Genomic DNA, 16,713 nt, shown 5'->3' with positions numbered 1-16,713 from the left:
GTATGTGAACTGAATATTTACTGTGGCTGGCAGTGCCCTGTAAGAAAATCCCATGGGATAATAAGCCACAGGTTTTAAGTCAAGGAGGTAAAGGAGCAAAGAAGCAGATTACCGTTCTATTAATACCTGGCCGAGATTATCAAAATTATACTTGTGCCGGACCCATTTGTAGCTTGCTTCTGTACAATCCGATTTATTTGTGATGTTTCTGGTGTCCTCCCCCTGGCACACAAAAAACTTGCCTTTGAAAAGCTGCAAAACACGCAAAGAAGAGAGGAAGGTTCAGTCCACAGGATTTCTTTGCAGGTGATGGGCATCTCTCCAGGGTTCTCTGCACAGCCCACACCATCCAGAGCTGTTGAGGGAACTGACCTCATTCACACAGGTTGTTCAGACTGAGCAGCCTGTATAATGCACACCTAATGTGCAAATGCATGATTTCACATCGTTTAGGACACCCACCTCATGCATTAAGTTGTCAGGTTCAGTGATCTGAGACTTGCCTAAAGGCCTTTGCTCCTACACTTGTTAGCTCAAGTGTAGCCCCAACCAATAGCCCAGACCAGCTAATGGCTTCTTATCACATGTGGAACCACTCTGGTGACTCTCAGCCCAGTTAACAACAAATGAAGTCTAACAGGGGCCCTCTGTCAGCAGAGAAAAGGTGGCAGCAAATAGGGCCAGTGGTGGACTAATCTCTGCTCACAGAGGTCACAAGGGGACACTTCTGAGGGGGGACGAGCCCCTGGGGTTGATGTTCATGTTGAATCAAGACTGTTGTCAGTCCTGCTCTGCTCTCTGATTCTGGGTGCTGTGCCCCAGCTGTCATAAAGCTCTGCAGTTTGCAGGGTCACTGAAATTATTCCCTGTGCACAGTTTAATGAGCCAAACCCAGCGGGTACTGGGTACCTGATCCTGAGCTTATTTTCTTTGGTTTAAGCCTAGGGGGATGCAATTCCTGGAGAGTCAGCTACTGATTTATACCTGCATGGAACAGGAGCCTCCACCTGCTTAATTCTAGACCTGGTGCTTCCCACGCATGGAGCAGAAAGTGGCAGGGGTTGATTACTGCTTCAGACAGGGTGATTGATGCTAGCAGGATGGATGGTATCAAATCTCAGGAGACAGCCAACAAATCTACTTTTATTTGCTGACAGAAGCTATTGACTTTTGGGAAGGGTGGGGGGAAATGGCAATCTGCTCTCCAGGCTCCTTAAAACACCACCTGGCTATACCGAGAAGAGACACTGATGGGGTTTGATCCGTTGTTCTAGACAAATAACAATAAATAATAGTGAACAAGATAAAGCCACCCACTACTCCATGGGTTTCCTCCAGAAATCAACAGCAGGAAGATGGTCTCTAGGCATGCAAAATTAATCACTGCTCAACGCAAACACAGAATTTCTAGATGTAAGAAGTATTCCCTGATCTTTCCATGGAGAAACGCTATCAGTGGTAAGGCAGACTGGGGAGATATAGTCCTCATAGAGAAAAATTTTAATTAAGCAGGAAGGTAAATAACTGGTTTTAGTATATTGTCTGTAAATATAACTTCTCCAGGAGCTGGACTGTAATGCCACTCAGGTGGGAGCAGTAACAGTGCTCCTGACAGGGTTTGGAAATACAAAGCCCAATTTGTAAAAACATTGATCCTTGTCAGTACTTTAGAGTTTAGCACTTCTGAAAGGAAAAGACCCAGTGTTTCTTACTGGATTTGCTTATCCACTTATTTCTTCTATCTTATTAATGACTATTCACACATGGGCAGCTCTATAACCAAAACAGTTTTGCTAAGAGGACACACTGTTAGAAACTTTGATGTCTGGATCTTAATAGATTAAAAACCTCTAGTTTGATCCTCAGCTTACATTTAAATGGAAAAACTAACTGTAAGTTTGAGAGATCATCTTTTTATAGAAAATAGCTCTGGCCTCATCTTACACTTAATTAGACATAAATATTAACTGAGAATTTTGCGTCCTTAATACAGGATCAGTCTGTCTTGTATCTACCACTGAATCACACCAATAGTCATGACAATTTAACATAAAGCTGCAAGTCACCAGGGAAAGCATCACAATTAGCAGGGATGAAATTCAAAGAGCATACTGCAAGTTTTGTTTTCTGGCATAAATTTTCTCGTGAGTGTTAGATTGTTTTATGGGATATGTTCAGTTTTATGAATCTGTTTAATATAATGGATGGATGCTGTTATGCTATAATGCTAAACCAATCTAGCTGCTGAGGTGGTTATGGATGGCATGATTTTCTTCCCTGTTTATTTTCAATGCTGTATTTATTATTTAAGCAGTGTATTAGTGTAAAATATTACATAAGATACCTTTCCAAAACAAAGCCAAATAGAGTTGCTTTCCAAAAGACAGCTGTGACAGATCAGATAAACATCAGAAAGAAGTAAGTGTTATGTCGGAATATTTATATGAAGCAATCTCTTCTTCCCAGGTAATGAGAAACCAATTGCATTGGAAACTGCCACTTTCCCCCTGGGTTCCTGCACTTTTGGGACTGAGAATATTGCCAGCAGAACCGACAGGAAACAGACTCAGAAATCTTTGTTTCTGCAAGCTTTCAGTTAGACAAACTGTCAGAATCTGAATGCATCTCCAGTTCAAGGTCTCTCTGGAGTTTACAAGCCAATGATTTCAGCTTCGAGTTTCTATTTCACTATCAGTTTGTAACTAGAAAAAGGTGGAGGAGAGACCATAGAATCATGGAATGGGTTGGACTGGAAGGGACCTTTATAGGTCACCTAGTCCAGCTCCCTGCAGTGAGCATGGACACCCCATCCCTCCTGACATCAGTTCAAGTTCAGAAAGCCTTACACTGTGCCATGTGTACAGATACCCTGACTTGAGGCAATCTGGGGCTTGTTACACTTTCAGGTCAAGTGCTGAGGCTTACAGAAGACTCACCTGAACTCCCAAGATCCCAAAGATTATGAAAAAGGCACAGCAGATGACCACAATGTTCCCAATGGGTTTCAAGGATGACATGAGAGTCTCCACCACCAGCTTCAGTCCTTGGGCTCGACTAATGACTCTGTAGGGGCAAGTAATTACAAAAGCTGTTAGTCCTGTTCCTGCCCAGTTTTGCCTTCTATCAAGATAGAAGATATGAAGAACATAGCATTAGAATTTTTTTTAGAATGACAAGTTACTCAAAAATCATGATGGAAAAAGCACTTCTGGAAGATTGACCTGTAAAGTTACAGAGGTCTTGGAGGGAAGGGTCACCTTTGCATAAATAAAGAGGAGAAGGAGAAAACATACAAGGAGTCAGGCCAGAAAATTCAGCTGTTTTGCTTGGGCCATCCACAGACACAAACTGTCATGCCTGTAGCCTGTCTAGGACTACAAAGAGAAGGCCTTCCACTATCCTTTCCTAAACAGATTTAGGAAAGACACCTGATTTCCCTGTCCCAGTCCATGAAATGGAGCTGCCACTCTTATCCATCTGCTTGCACATCTGTAGCAATTAGAGAATCACAGAATAGTTTGGGTTGGAAGGGACCTTTAAAGGTCATCTAATCCAACCCCCTGCAATGAGCAGGGACACCTCGTACTTCTAGATCAGGTTGCTCAGAGCCCCTGATATTTCCAGGGATGGGGCATCTATCACCTCTCTGGGCAATCTGTGCCAGCGTTTTCAGCACTCTCATCTTAAAAAAGAATTTGTCATGTCCTTATAGTGCTGCTGTGAAAAGAGACCTGAGCTACCCCTCAGACCATCACAATTTCTGCTTTATACCCACTGTAGAGCTTCAGCTCCAAAACAGGGCTGTCCTCCAGGTGAAACTTCACTGGCAGGACTGGAAGCATCTGATCTAAATTCTGTCACTCCTCTCTGTCTGGTATCACACAGAATTTCATAACAGAAGGTTAGATCATATCAGAAAGTTGAAGAAGCATAATGTGGACTTCATGACTGAAGAAAAAAAATTAAAATAAGTAGAAACTGCATTATACTCTCAAGGTTAATGTTGCAAAGAAATTACAAGCCTTGTGTGATTTAGAGAAGCCATCTCAGCATGCTGGGAAAGATGAACAAGATATGCAGCCTCACCGACCTGAAGGTGGGGACCAGGAAAGGCATTTGAAGAGGTTACATGCCTCCCTCCTCTTGATGCCAACTGGAATTAAGCATTTCACTAGCTCTGTAAATCAGTTTGTACTGATGCCATAGAAACTGCTTTCATGACTCAGAAGCAGTTAAATGCTATGAAAGTCAGAGGAGGGAAGTGCCTGTGTGTTTCTGGGTGCTGCTGGTGACTCCTTTGAAAACTTGGCTCTCAAATGTGTCCCAAGCTTCCTCACATTCTAGTTTCTGCCTGGGTCTCTCTTTTGCCATGGGAGTCCTCTCACCACCTCTCCCGTTTCTCCCTAAATCTGGCTCCACCACCTGAAACACTGTTTTGCTGTTTCTGTATGAGTTTTGCTGCCTGGACAGAGTCCAAGGTCTCCTCCACTCCCTCTCCCAGGCATGGTGCTCACAGCAGAGATCCCCATGGACACATTCACACTGATCATGTGTGGCCTCATCTGGGACCACAGCCAAACTGCACCATCCCTCTCCTGCCCCAGGGCCTGCAAGTTGAATGACCTGCAGTGCTCAAAGCACAGCCACCAGCTCTTGCCAAAGCTGTTGGGTTTAAACCATATCCTGAAAAGCTGAAGCTTGTTTCCTTTTTTCTCTGGTTAAATATTTACTCAAAATGTCAAGGGTAACTCATCAGTTATCACTTTCAAAAAGAAGCAGATGGTGGTATTTTTATCTGTTCTCTTACCAGTGAAACACAAAGAGCAGATGCTGCTATTCCTCACACTGAGCATCTCTGCCAGGTGCGTGCTGTGGCTCCCTACTTCAGACGCCTCAGCTTTCCTGACACTCAGATCTGGGTATTTTAGGGAAGGAGCTGCAGGGTGAGATGGCTGAAGGAGTGGAAGGCTGGGACTGGTCAGTGTGGGCTGCCAAAGCTGCCCACAGGGATTAGGACAGCCTGGAGACCTTGCTGTTGCTGCCACGGGGCTGAAAGCTGAGCCCAGCTCAGCAAACGGAGGCTGAAGCTCAGCTCAGTGTGCCCAACTCAATGAGCCAGGTGTTGCAGCCTAGCAGGCCACTCTGAGTGCACAAAGCAAGCCTTGGGCGGGACTGGCTGAGGCTGAACATCTCTTCCAGCTTCTCAGATGGACTAAAGACCTTCACACCCCTCACATTCCTTGCACAGTTCTGGGTGAAATACAACGCCTGCCAAACTACAGGTGGGAAACTGAGGCACAGGAGGAGGGAAGCCACATTCTCAGAGGTACGAAGGCAACTCAGTTCCAATTATTTCAGTATAAATTAGGTCCTTTGGTGCCTTTAGGGATCCTGACTTTAGGGATCATGGACTTCTGTCCACCGTCATGCAGGATGGAACCAAAGTCAAGTCTTCTAAAATGAAGGTCTATGGTCTGAACTACTGGAGCATCCTTAAATTTTGGGGAACAAGGAAGGAATTTAGTCTTCAGAGTTTAAAGTTGATCCTTTTCTCCAACAGTTATTAAGAAATGCTGTCCTAGAAATAATAAAGTGATTTCCCCTGTGAGGTATTATTTAGTATCCAGCTGAGAGGGAAAATAGGAGGTTACTTGTCTGAATTTGCAAAGTCATGTGCATGTTGAGGAAAAAAGGGCTGAAAACCAGCAGCATTTGGCTGCTTTAAGCATTTTGATCAACCAGGGAATTCCTCAAATTAGAATGCATTAGGGTAAAATCTGCCACCAGTTTAGCTCCATGCCAGTGCTGTTTTCAGCACCACAGGGAGAAAAGACTTTGAAAAGATTTTGAAAAATAATAGTTCTTGCTAATGGAAACTTTCAGACCTTGGAGTTGCATCAGACTAAGGGCCTGATCCTACACAGAGGCAAGCCCATGTGAAGATTCCTGATATTCTCCTAAGAGTCTGACAATTCTCTAAGGGGTGTCAATGAAATTCTCAGCTTTTCCAGATTATTAGTACCACCTCCAATATGTCAACATGCAGCACCCCCACACCTCATCAACATTGCCAAGGTCCTGCTGCTATCAGGCTTGTAAAATCTTATTATCTGACCCACATCCCTGCAATTTACGGATGAAGGATGCAGTTGATTTGGAGCCCTGCAGTTGTGCAAGAAAAGGAGACCTGACGAGGTTCCATTCAGCACAATTCCAGTCTGCATTAGGCATATGAAAAACAGGGAAATTGAAATGAGACATTCTTTCTTCTTTATTTTGGTGCAAATAAATGCTAATCCCTCTAATTCCCCCTGGTTCTTCTGGTCTGAGAATTCCCAGCACTGTTGAATCCCTGGCATGAGATGCTCCAAACCCACTGCCAGCCTCATTCCAGTTGGATCCTTACCAACATTAAACCTTCCTGATGAGAACTCCCAGAAGCAGCACCACTTAGATGAGGCAACAGATCAACATTAATGAAGACCTTCCTCCACAGATTAAAAGAAAATTAGCGAAGGTGATAATACGATAGATAGAAGAGAGTTATGAAATTACTATTAGACCATGATAGTATAAAAGTGAATAATTTATCTGTGTGCTTTAGAAGTCAAAGCCTGGGCTCTGTAGAGAGTAAAACAGCCCTGAAGTCCACCCACATTAAATCTGAATACATTTTCAATTTTGATTTCTCTCGTATCTTAAGCTATAACACTTGATCCCAACAATAGCAGATTGAACTCATTAGGAAGGAATGTTATTTTATAAGCAATCCCTTTACTGGCTGGAACATCAGAGGGTCATGGAAACATCTTTAAATGTCATTCCTCTGTGAATTTATTTTTGTAATTCTGGTCATAAAGCTGGGCTTGAAACTTCATGGATTCAATTTGGAGGCTGATTATCAATCATGCAATCAAAACCCTGCGATTGGCATATGGGTTTTTTAATGTCTGGGCAAACGGCAGAACCGTGTGGGGGTTTGTGTGCTGCATAAATCAATGGGGTGGTTTCCACAGAAGAAAATAAGAGACAGAATGAGGGGGATCTTTTGCAAGAATCCCCCTTCCAGGCCATCCAGTGGGAAAGCCAACACAGAGCACTAGGGTTGTCTCTGCCCTTGAGCTGAGTGTGACACACACAGCTGTGGCTTGGCTTCTCGCTGAGGGTGTCCTCCTGCAGTCCTGCCCTGGAGTGTCCCCACAAAGGGAGGACAGAAGGTTTGCTCCTCTGTGGTGTGAGTGGAACAGTTGCTTTGGTCTCTGCCTTACGCCTTCCTGAAGAAAAACTGGCTCAGCCTCCACGAGACACTTCACCCAGACATGGTAACTGACGCCACCGTGAGCAAAGACCTCAGGTCACCTGTCCCAGCTGTCACTCCCTGTTGATGCAGCTACACATGCCAGGCTGTGCAGCGAGGACGTGATCCCTGAGCCACATGCTCAGCCTGCAGCAAAGGCAGCGTGGGCAGCTGTGGCCAGAGGCTGCTCAGGGCAGCCCAGATGTGCGGCACAGAGGCAGATGGGCTGCCACGGGCAGAGATTTATGACTTACTGAAAAGCCCCCAGTTTGATGGCTGCTTTTTCTCTTCCTACAAATCTAATAATGGGAGAACAGAACTGATCCTGAACATATTTAAGGAATGGGCTTGTTGCTGTCTTTTTTTTACGTTTCTTTTGTAGTAAAAAGCAGCATGTTGGCTGAAAGCATGCACTTGCTCTCTTGAGAAAACAAATCAAATTGCAATAGGAATGCAATAGCAATGGAAGAGCCTAATCCCACCCATGCTTCAGATGGCAGGTCTTCCTTCAGCCTGCAGTTACTGAGTGGATTATTCCCCATAACTGCAGATTATTCATGCACATGGGTGACTACAGAGGAAGGCTCCAGTTAAAAAAGACCCAAGTCCTGGCCAGACAGCCCTACAGATCTATAAAGAAGAATATAGGGCTTTGACCAGGTCAGACAGGTGACTCCAGCAGAGAACAGCACAACACAAATGTCTCTCTTTAAGTCTGATTTAACTATGGAACATCAGAAAAGAAACTTGCATTCTACACTTTAGAGAAGTTAAATCAATCCTTCTTTTACCCTGAGCCATCTAGATTATTTTATAGGTTTTCTTAACATGGGTCAAAAATCATCAGAAACAGAGAAGCAGTGCAAATCAACCCAACCAGCAACTGGGCAGAAACTGCCCCAGAAACTGCAGCTGACATGAGATACCAGGGGACACACAAAGAGAGAAGAGCCTGAATTGGAGTCACATAGCAATACAGTCCACTTACATAGTGAGGGAGCTGAACTACCCCAGTGGTGCCAGCTGTCCAGATAAAAATGATTAAAAGCAGCTCACATCCTAAAACTCACCAGGTACAACACACATATACAGACCAATTGAACAGAATGTCCTTTATAGCTGTTGAGAATGTTTGAAAGATATGTATAGGCATGGCCATTGTTATTTAGACTTATTATTCACACAGGGGTAGTAAAACAACATCTTCTATCAGAAGCAGGGTCCTATTTTTCTGTTCTGAAAGAGAAAAATCCTGATTCAAAGCAAACCTTTTTATGGAGGAAGCAGCAGTAAGATATGACAGGCACACAAAGATGCTTTGAGCAGTAAGGTTTATTAGCTGCTGCATAACAGGAGCAGCAACAATGGTATTAAAGAGGAACTGCATTTAGCATGAAGAGAAACCTTCATGCCTTGGGGTGCAGGTCACAAACAGATGCCTTTTTATAAGAGGTTGGTCCTTGGGCAGGTTCTTATTGGAGTGGAGCCTGTCCCTGGAGCATGGGATACTTCCTGATGGCAGAGTTGGGGGGCCAAGTTAAGAGAACAAATGTTTTCATCTTGTCCGGGTCATTTTCAAAGTAAATGTCTCTCTAAAATTAATGGGGAGCTGGGGAAAAAAGCTTCTTTGCATTCTAGGTTAAGCAACAGTTGAGTCTCTGCTTCCTTAAAAATGATCTACCACCTGCTACTAATTTCCTTCTTTGTTATGAAAGCCACTGACTGCCTGAAGGAAAAGGGGAGAAGAAGCTGTTAAGCTGCACTTTGCACAGAGCAAATGAGAACATAAATAGCAGGGGATGTGTGTTTTAATGAGCAAAAGAGGCATTGATCAGTTTCCTATTGCATTTGGGGCTGGTCCCAAAACACAGCAAGGGCCCCGAGCTCTTGCAGTTCAGCAGGACCTGCCGAGTGCCATTGTTTGCAGAGCTGCGGGAGGCTGGGATGACACGGGTTACAGGCTGTGCTCGTCTCATCTGCCCCGGCCCTTGCATGAATGCTCAGCCCTACCTTTGGCACACACATCCTTAGATCTTCCCTGCCTCCACTTACCTGAGGGGCCGCAGTGTCCTCAGCAGCCTCAGAACCCGCAGCATGCCCAGGATTTTCGTGCCGCTGTCTGACACCATCGAGACCAGGATGTCGATGACGGAGATGAGCACCAGCACCCCATCCAGCACATTCCAGCTGCTCTTCAAGTAGGCTTTCTCCCCAAAACACAAGCCTAGTGCCACCACCTGCCCAGACACCAAGTTGCAACAAATTATGACTAGTATCCAACGTGTTTGTTGCAGTTAGCAACCTGCTGGGAAGGCGTTATTTACAGACACCAGTCTGTGAGTCTATTTGCTTCCCAGTACAGAAGCCTAATTAGACAAACCAGCAAAGTGTTCTATTGAAAGAATTATGAAAGTACTGCTGCAGAAACATCCCAACTTGTCCTTTACAGCTGATGTACTTTTAATGCAGATAAACCTACCTGCACAAAACTATTCCTAACATTTTTAGCTCTCTCATTAAAAAAAATTCTATCATATTTTATTCCTATAGACTGCAGGAGAGAAGGTGCAGAGTGGCTGACCCAAGCAATCATGTACAAGCTTTGCAAATAAAGAAACTAGAAAAACTTTCCAAAGAAAGAGCAATTTTTCAGTTAGATGATTACGAATTACTCAAGAGAGATTTACAGCCATGGGTTTCTGAGCCTTCTGCCTCAAATCCAGCAAAGTGTTTCAATGTGCTTAAGTCTCTCTGTCCTCAGGAAAGCACACAGCAGCTTAGGTTGTTGAGGACAACTGGTTGTTGAAGACAATGGGACTTACATGCATGGCTGAAGTTAAGCATGTGCTCAAGAGCTTTGCTGAATAGGACAGGATTGCTGAATTCAAGGATCCCATTGCTCCTATAATGGTGTAAATCAAGAGCAACTTCAGTGAAATTGTTCTGATGTAAAACATGCTTGGAATAAGGCATATGGTGGGCATTCTGAGTATGATTCAGAAGAGGAAAATGTACACCACACTTGCAGCTGGTGGACCTAAGGGTTTTGTGAGTCCACCACAATTAAAACCAACTAATATAATACAGGCACACTTATCCTCCTCCTGCATTTACCTTAACTGTCATTTCAGTCAGGAAGATGACTGTAAAGATGTAGTTGGAGAGTGTTAGGAAAATCCGTTCCTAGGAAAAAGAAAACAAGAAACAATGTTTTATAGCCTGCTCTCTGCAGCTGTGCATCCCCCCCTCCGTGCATATTTGGGTGGTTGAAAACTGTTCTTCCGATTCTGTGCTGAAACAAGCCTTGGACTGTTTGCTCGCAAAGAGGAGAAAATCCAAATATTTAGACAATAACTCTGCATGGTTCAGCCCTGCCAGTGCCCGGCTCTGCGTCAGCACCATGGACAGGGACAAAGGCCAGCACCTCCCCCCCCAAACATTCCCATTTGCCTCCAAATCCTCCCTGATTTCCCCCAAATCATCCTCCCCCTCATAGCGGAAACAGGGAGATGTTCCCTCCTTGAAACGTGCTTGACAAATCTCTACCTGCCTCTCACCTGCAGAAATCACTGCATTGTGTAAATATCACTGAGCTCCCAATTCTCCCAGAAATTAAGTCAATATTAGAGTGACAGAGCTGTGAGGCAGCAGGACTCGTGGGATGCTGAAGCACAGCTGGCATGAGTTATCACAGCTCCTGCAAAGCCAGCAAAGCTCCGGGGCTTTATGCCAGCTGAGACTTGACCCCAAAAGGTTAATTCTGTTGCCCAAAGCCATGGTCTAGACCTGGCGTGAAGCCCAACAGCCTCATTTCTCAGTCCCCTGCACTATCCACTAGACCGTGCCCTCCTCAGCGCTACCAATCAGCAAGAGCAGCTAGTGATTACAGATGAGCCCACGGACTGGTTCCCTATCCATAGTTAGCAGAAACCTTTCTTTTTAATGATGATTATTAAATAAATTACACTTTACCCTAACCCCTAGACAGCTTCTGATTCCCTGCACTGAGAAATGGACAGCAGAAAGCAGATGCTGGAGGAATGATGATGTGTGTACACATATGTATGAGCACATACAATTGGCCCCAATCCTGCTTTTAACAGTTTTGGATTTATTTCTGCCTCTCCCTACAGAGCAGTCCCATAAGAGATGCAGATCTCTCACTCAAAATGAGATGCAATTTAAACAAGACAAAACACCTTGGCAACTCTCTCGCTTGCCAGATCATGATTTACTGGAAGTGACTCAGGAACCACAGAGTAGCTTGTTTCCATACATGGTCCATAATTAATTAGGTCCTAGACCCGTACTGTGATTGCATGAGCTGTGATACGAAACATCTCTGTTGTTAGCTGACTGCCACACAAAAGGCTGCTGTAAGGGGCAGGCACTGGGCAGGGGGGAGAGGACAGGGACCTGCTTGTGCAGCTGGAGATAAAACAGCAACAGAATGGAGGTGAGACTGAGGATATTGCATTCCTCTCTGGCAAGCACGTGGCTGTTTTGAAGGATAATCTCCTCGGTCCATGTCGTTCACTCTGCAGTGGGGACCACATGCTGGCTTGCAACAGCAGCCCCTGTTCTGATAAGCCAGCTGAAACGGGGACAGGGACAGAGAACTCACCTGAAGCAGTTAGAAAATCCACAGCTCAGGGAAGCAAAGAACAATTATTTTGAACAATTCAAATTAAACAAACTCTCTCAGTTTCCAGACAAGAGCTCCATCTGCACAGGCAGGGCCTGTGCACTCCTCCTGGATCCCCTGCCCCACTGCTCAGCATTCCCCTTCTCCTCTGCAGCTCCCAGGCCATGGTCCAGCTCCCTTGTAATAACCTAATGGTGAAATGAACCTCACACCAGCCCATCTCCTTTCCTCTTAGCACTCTCCCAGTGCCAGGGGACATCACAGTTCCTCCTCTCCTATATGAAATATTGGGTTTGCGTGCTACAGCTCTTTGCTGTGGACTCCTCCAGCTCACACATGTCACCCCATTTCCCTTCTCTGTGTACCTGCAGCTCCTTTCGGAGCCAGTCTTGGGGAGTGGTAACTCTCAGAGGAAATAGCAAGGGGCTCAAAGGAAGCATTTGGGATTTTAAGGGAGGTTCTCAGGGTGCCCCATTTGGGGATAAGCAGGGTGATCTCCTCCTGCTACATCAGCTGGCAGGGAGCCCTGCTCTCTTCTTGCAGCTGCAAGTTGGTGCACGACTGCAAGGGAACTGAAAAAAAAATGGATTTAAGGAAAGGACTGCTGGGCAAACTGTTACAGTAAGAAGGACTACTAGGGAATGCTTAAAATAGGCAGAGAGCAGCCTAGACTCCAGTTTTAAGATCTTACATTGAAAATCCACAAAAATGAACAGCCTGACACGCCTACATAAACAAAACAGGATTCTATACAATTGTGATATGAGCAGTCTTGAGTGATAAATCAGCAAGGGCCCAGCACATCTCAGCCCCAGTCTATGGTAAAATAAAATAGCAATAGGAAATTCTGAATGCTGGATGCTAGTGCTGTGAGGGTCTAGTTTGAGGAATCCTTATATAGCTTATTAGAACAAAGAGGTTCCAAGAACTGGCATTGCAGTGCCTGCATCAATTCAGCTTTTCTGGTGTCACAACAAAGCTGATACACAAAGGGGAGAGAAGAGTATGAAATGAACAGTTTCCCCCATTCCATTTGCACCACACATACGTGCCTCTGGGGAACAGATGGAAGAAGTGAACATTGTGTTGAGAGAGGAAAAGTGTTTGAAGGTTTCTCAGGGAAGGAAACTGAGACAGATGTCATGCTATGTCATGTGTTAAAACCTCGATCGTGCTTCCAGAAATGAGATATTGAATATATTGCAGGCCACGATCTGTGCACTTGTGCCTCAAAAGGAGACTGGATAGGGGCCAGGAGAGTTGCTGCACCTAATTCAAAGGATACTCAGGGGGTGTTGGCACCTTCCCATTTTAAAAAGAGAAAGAAAAAAAGACTGAGTGGACAGCAGTGGGGTCCAAGCCACATGTGCTTGCTCCATGATGAGCACAGGGAAACCTCAGAAACTCACAGCGCTGTGAGGCTCAATTTTGGGTCGTTCCATGGCAATGGTAATGCAGTTCAGGAAAATGATCACCAAGACGACGTGATCGAACATCTTGTGAGTGATGATTTTATTGCACATCAGGCGGAATCTGTTGAGACAGGAAAAAAAAAAAAAAAGAGTAGACACAGACCAGCTATTAATGCTCAACTGGCTGAGGAGACACGCAGCAGCTCAATGCATAGCAGGGGAATTGAGCACTCTGCTTGCAAAGCAGATGAGCTCCAATCTCCCAATCCCCTCCCTGGCAGAGCTGCGCACTGAGGGCAGATTGGGTTATGAGCAGAAAGGGATCTGATCTATGGAACTGAGCCACAAATTTCAAGCCCTGGGAATGTTCACAGAGGGATTTGGTTACTTGGAATGGGGCAGCTGCTTCCATGACTCAGACACACAGCCAGGTTTGGATCTGCCCCTCTACCTGCCTCCTGGTGCTCAGGTTTAGCTTAAATAAAGGAAGAAATACTCCCAGTGAGCCCATAAGGCTTGAGCACACATGAAACCAAGAGGTAGAAGCTATTTATTGTGACAGATGGCTGTACACTGACCCAGGATTTATAATACCGTATTACATTTCCCAAAGTCTGTTTCTGAAAATCTCTCTAATCTTTGTATGAATGAACCTGAACGCTGTCCAGGGCCCTCAGCTCCAACACAGGAAACCCTAGGGTGCTTGGGCGTACGTCTGGAGGAATGTGTTCAACAGCACAGAGCTCGCTGGCTCCCCATGGCTAGGCTTTGGGAAGGGCAGAGCTGGGGGCTTTGAAGCAAGGAGAGGGTGTTCTCTGAGAGAAAGAGAAGGAGGAGGACAGAGAAGTTCAGTTGAGAGGCAGGCTGAGAAGATCAGGGAGCCCTTTGCTGTGCTGCAAGTCTGTGGTGGGGCAAATTCAGATTTTTCTGCTTAATGCTGCACCTCTCCCCCCTGGCTCCAAGCTCATCACACTCCACCAAGTGAAAAACTTGCAGAGCACAGGCATCACCACCCAAGGAAATGAGGAACCTGATGAAGCTGCAGCCATGCCCTGGGCTATGGCTCTTGACTGGACACTCCTGTGCTCTCTGCAGCCAGCAACTGTTTGTTACTCAACCCTGATGTCATGCTGGGGCAAAGGAAGGGCTAGGAGTTTTATGGACTGACATACAGAGACCCATCTGGGACAAACAGGCAGGTGAGCCATTACAATGAGGGCAGGCATTGTTACCATCCATCCTACCACGCCAGCACTGCCCGAGTGCCCTGCCTTACCTGGAGTGAGGGGCGAAGATGTAGATGGACCAGGAGTCCCTCTCCTTGCAGCAGGTGGGGAGCCGTGCCCGCAGCCAGGCCTTCACGCGGTCCCTCTTGCTCTGGAGGGAAAACGGACAGAGCGGGAGGAAAATACAGAACTGTTAAAACAACAACCACCCAAGACTTCCATGTGAAGGACTCGGGGCAGCGTTTCACTAAAAACTTATCTTCAAGTGCTCAGTAAAGCTGAAATAAAATAATGTTCCCAAACCAGGCCCTGCTGGGCAGGGGAAAGAGCTCTGGCAGCCAGATGAGGGCTGTGCCAGCCCTGCGAGCTCACAGCGCTCGGTGCTGGTTCTTTCTCTGCATGGCAACTGCATCTGACACTCGCTTATCCAAGAGGACAAACGTGATAAATAAAACCCTTGCCCAAAGGAATGATAACCCACTCAGTGCCTCCAAATACTCATCAGGTGTATTGCCTGAATCTTCTACGGTGTTTTGGGGGATTTTTGTGGGATATTTTTGTTTGTTGTTTTTTTTTAAAAGAATATAGAATGCTTATGTCAGAAGTTATAAAGAGAGCAGAGGGAGGGATTCCTGCTGCTTGCAGGGCCAAGCCCTGTGCCCATGCACACTGTAAAGCTGAAGAAATCATTTGAGGCCCAAGCTTTGGTCCAGGAACACAACGGTGATCATCTGCCTCTCATTCAGCATGAACAGATTAGATGGGAGAATAAAAAGCCAGAAGGGAACGCCATGGTCAGCCTGACCTGCATGAACATGGACCATCCAATTCATGCAAATTAATTCCTACTTGAAAACACAGCACATCCTCAGCCATGCATCCTTATGTTATAGGCTGTCAGCAAGGTCATTTCAGGTCAGGAGGGCAGACTGCAAAAGCCTGAGCCAACAAGACAACCAAAAGCATCAAAAATTGGATGTCAAGGGGAAGCCTCATCCTCGCTGCTACAACTGATATAAGTTTATCACCTTCTCACCTATAGACCTCCAAAGGAAAATCAAGATCTTTAATCCTACTGGCAAAGCAGTGTTAGCACCCTGTGCAATGCACCAGAAGATAAATGCACAGACCAGTGTGTGCACTGTCACCAGAGTGCTTTGCAGATTAATAAAAAACAATTCTTGCTCTTTCATAAGCCTTATTTCTCTGCTACCACCTGGGCTTGATGGACAGACCTGGAAATATGACTGCATGAGCTCTTTGAAGCTTCTTCTAGAGATTTCAGGGCTGTGAGGCCACAGAGAGGTGTGAAGGACAGCACAGGAATCACCCTCACCCCAGGAGCACCCGCACTCCAGGACTAAGGCATTTTTATTTATTTCATCTAGGAAACAGGGAGGGAGGATTCATTTTGAGGCAAACTGCTGGCACTTGAAGTACTCTGGACTGTAAAAATGGGATTTGTTAGAGTAATTGAATGGAGTGGAAGAAGTGCTTTCTCTTCCTACAGACGCCCAGACTGGGGTCTCATTAGTGATGGAGAATTATTGGTGTAGTGCCTGTTTAAATGAAAGCCCTTGGTGACAAACTGAACCCTTCAGAAAATGAAAATCACCTTGGCAAAAAAGAAGCCAAGTTTGAATAACAAAAAGAAAAGTTAGAGCTTTCTACCCTGCTCCTTCAGCGATCCATCCTTCCCTCAACTTCTACACACACAGACCATGCACCACACACCAGTGGGGTTTTGATTGTCTTGGATGTTCTCACATCCCTTTTCCATCTTCAGGCAAAGAGCCAGAACTGCTCCCTTCTCTCTAAACTGCATTTAATAGGGCATGCATCCTTGGGGTTGTGTTATCCCTTCAAGCAGCCTGGTTAGTCCAATTATCCATAGACTTAAAAAAGGTAAATAAATGGATAAAAATCAGGTGTCTGCTCAAAGCTGTGGTGAGAGCAGCAATTGCTACCCTAGCCTCTGGACATGGAGTAATAGCTACGACTCAGTCCAGTTCATTTTGTGAGCTGGAAGGTTTCCAGAAGTATCTATTATTCAAAGCAGTTCTGGTATTTATCAAGGGGATTTGTAGTGAATGGTAATGCGTCAGCAGCAGAGAATGATTCTTTATGTTCCTT

General features: G+C 45.4%; 1 protein-coding gene across 1 annotated transcript in view; it reads right to left on the bottom strand.

The window, feature by feature from the left end:
• The window catches only part of CACNA1G (calcium voltage-gated channel subunit alpha1 G), a 142,628-nt gene that overhangs the window by 31,908 nt on the left and 94,007 nt on the right, over window positions 1–16,713 (bottom strand). Inside the window, exons 18-23 of the mRNA XM_041409224.1 lie at window positions 14,631–14,731; window positions 13,352–13,475; window positions 10,412–10,480; window positions 9,350–9,534; window positions 2,937–3,063; window positions 127–252 (exon numbers count right to left, since the gene is read on the bottom strand). Of these exons, the coding sequence (XP_041265158.1) occupies window positions 127–252; window positions 2,937–3,063; window positions 9,350–9,534; window positions 10,412–10,480; window positions 13,352–13,475; window positions 14,631–14,731 (732 nt within the window). The remainder of the gene's footprint in view (window positions 1–126; window positions 253–2,936; window positions 3,064–9,349; window positions 9,535–10,411; window positions 10,481–13,351; window positions 13,476–14,630; window positions 14,732–16,713) is intronic.

The sequence above is a fragment of the Onychostruthus taczanowskii genome, unplaced genomic scaffold, assembly GCF_017590055.1.
Source record: "Onychostruthus taczanowskii isolate IOZ18803 unplaced genomic scaffold, ASM1759005v1 scaffold30, whole genome shotgun sequence".
In the NCBI taxonomy this organism is placed as follows: domain Eukaryota; kingdom Metazoa; phylum Chordata; class Aves; order Passeriformes; family Passeridae; genus Onychostruthus; species Onychostruthus taczanowskii.
The sequence above is the reverse complement of the archived record's forward strand: the minus strand, read 5'-3'. Positions and strand labels throughout refer to the sequence as shown.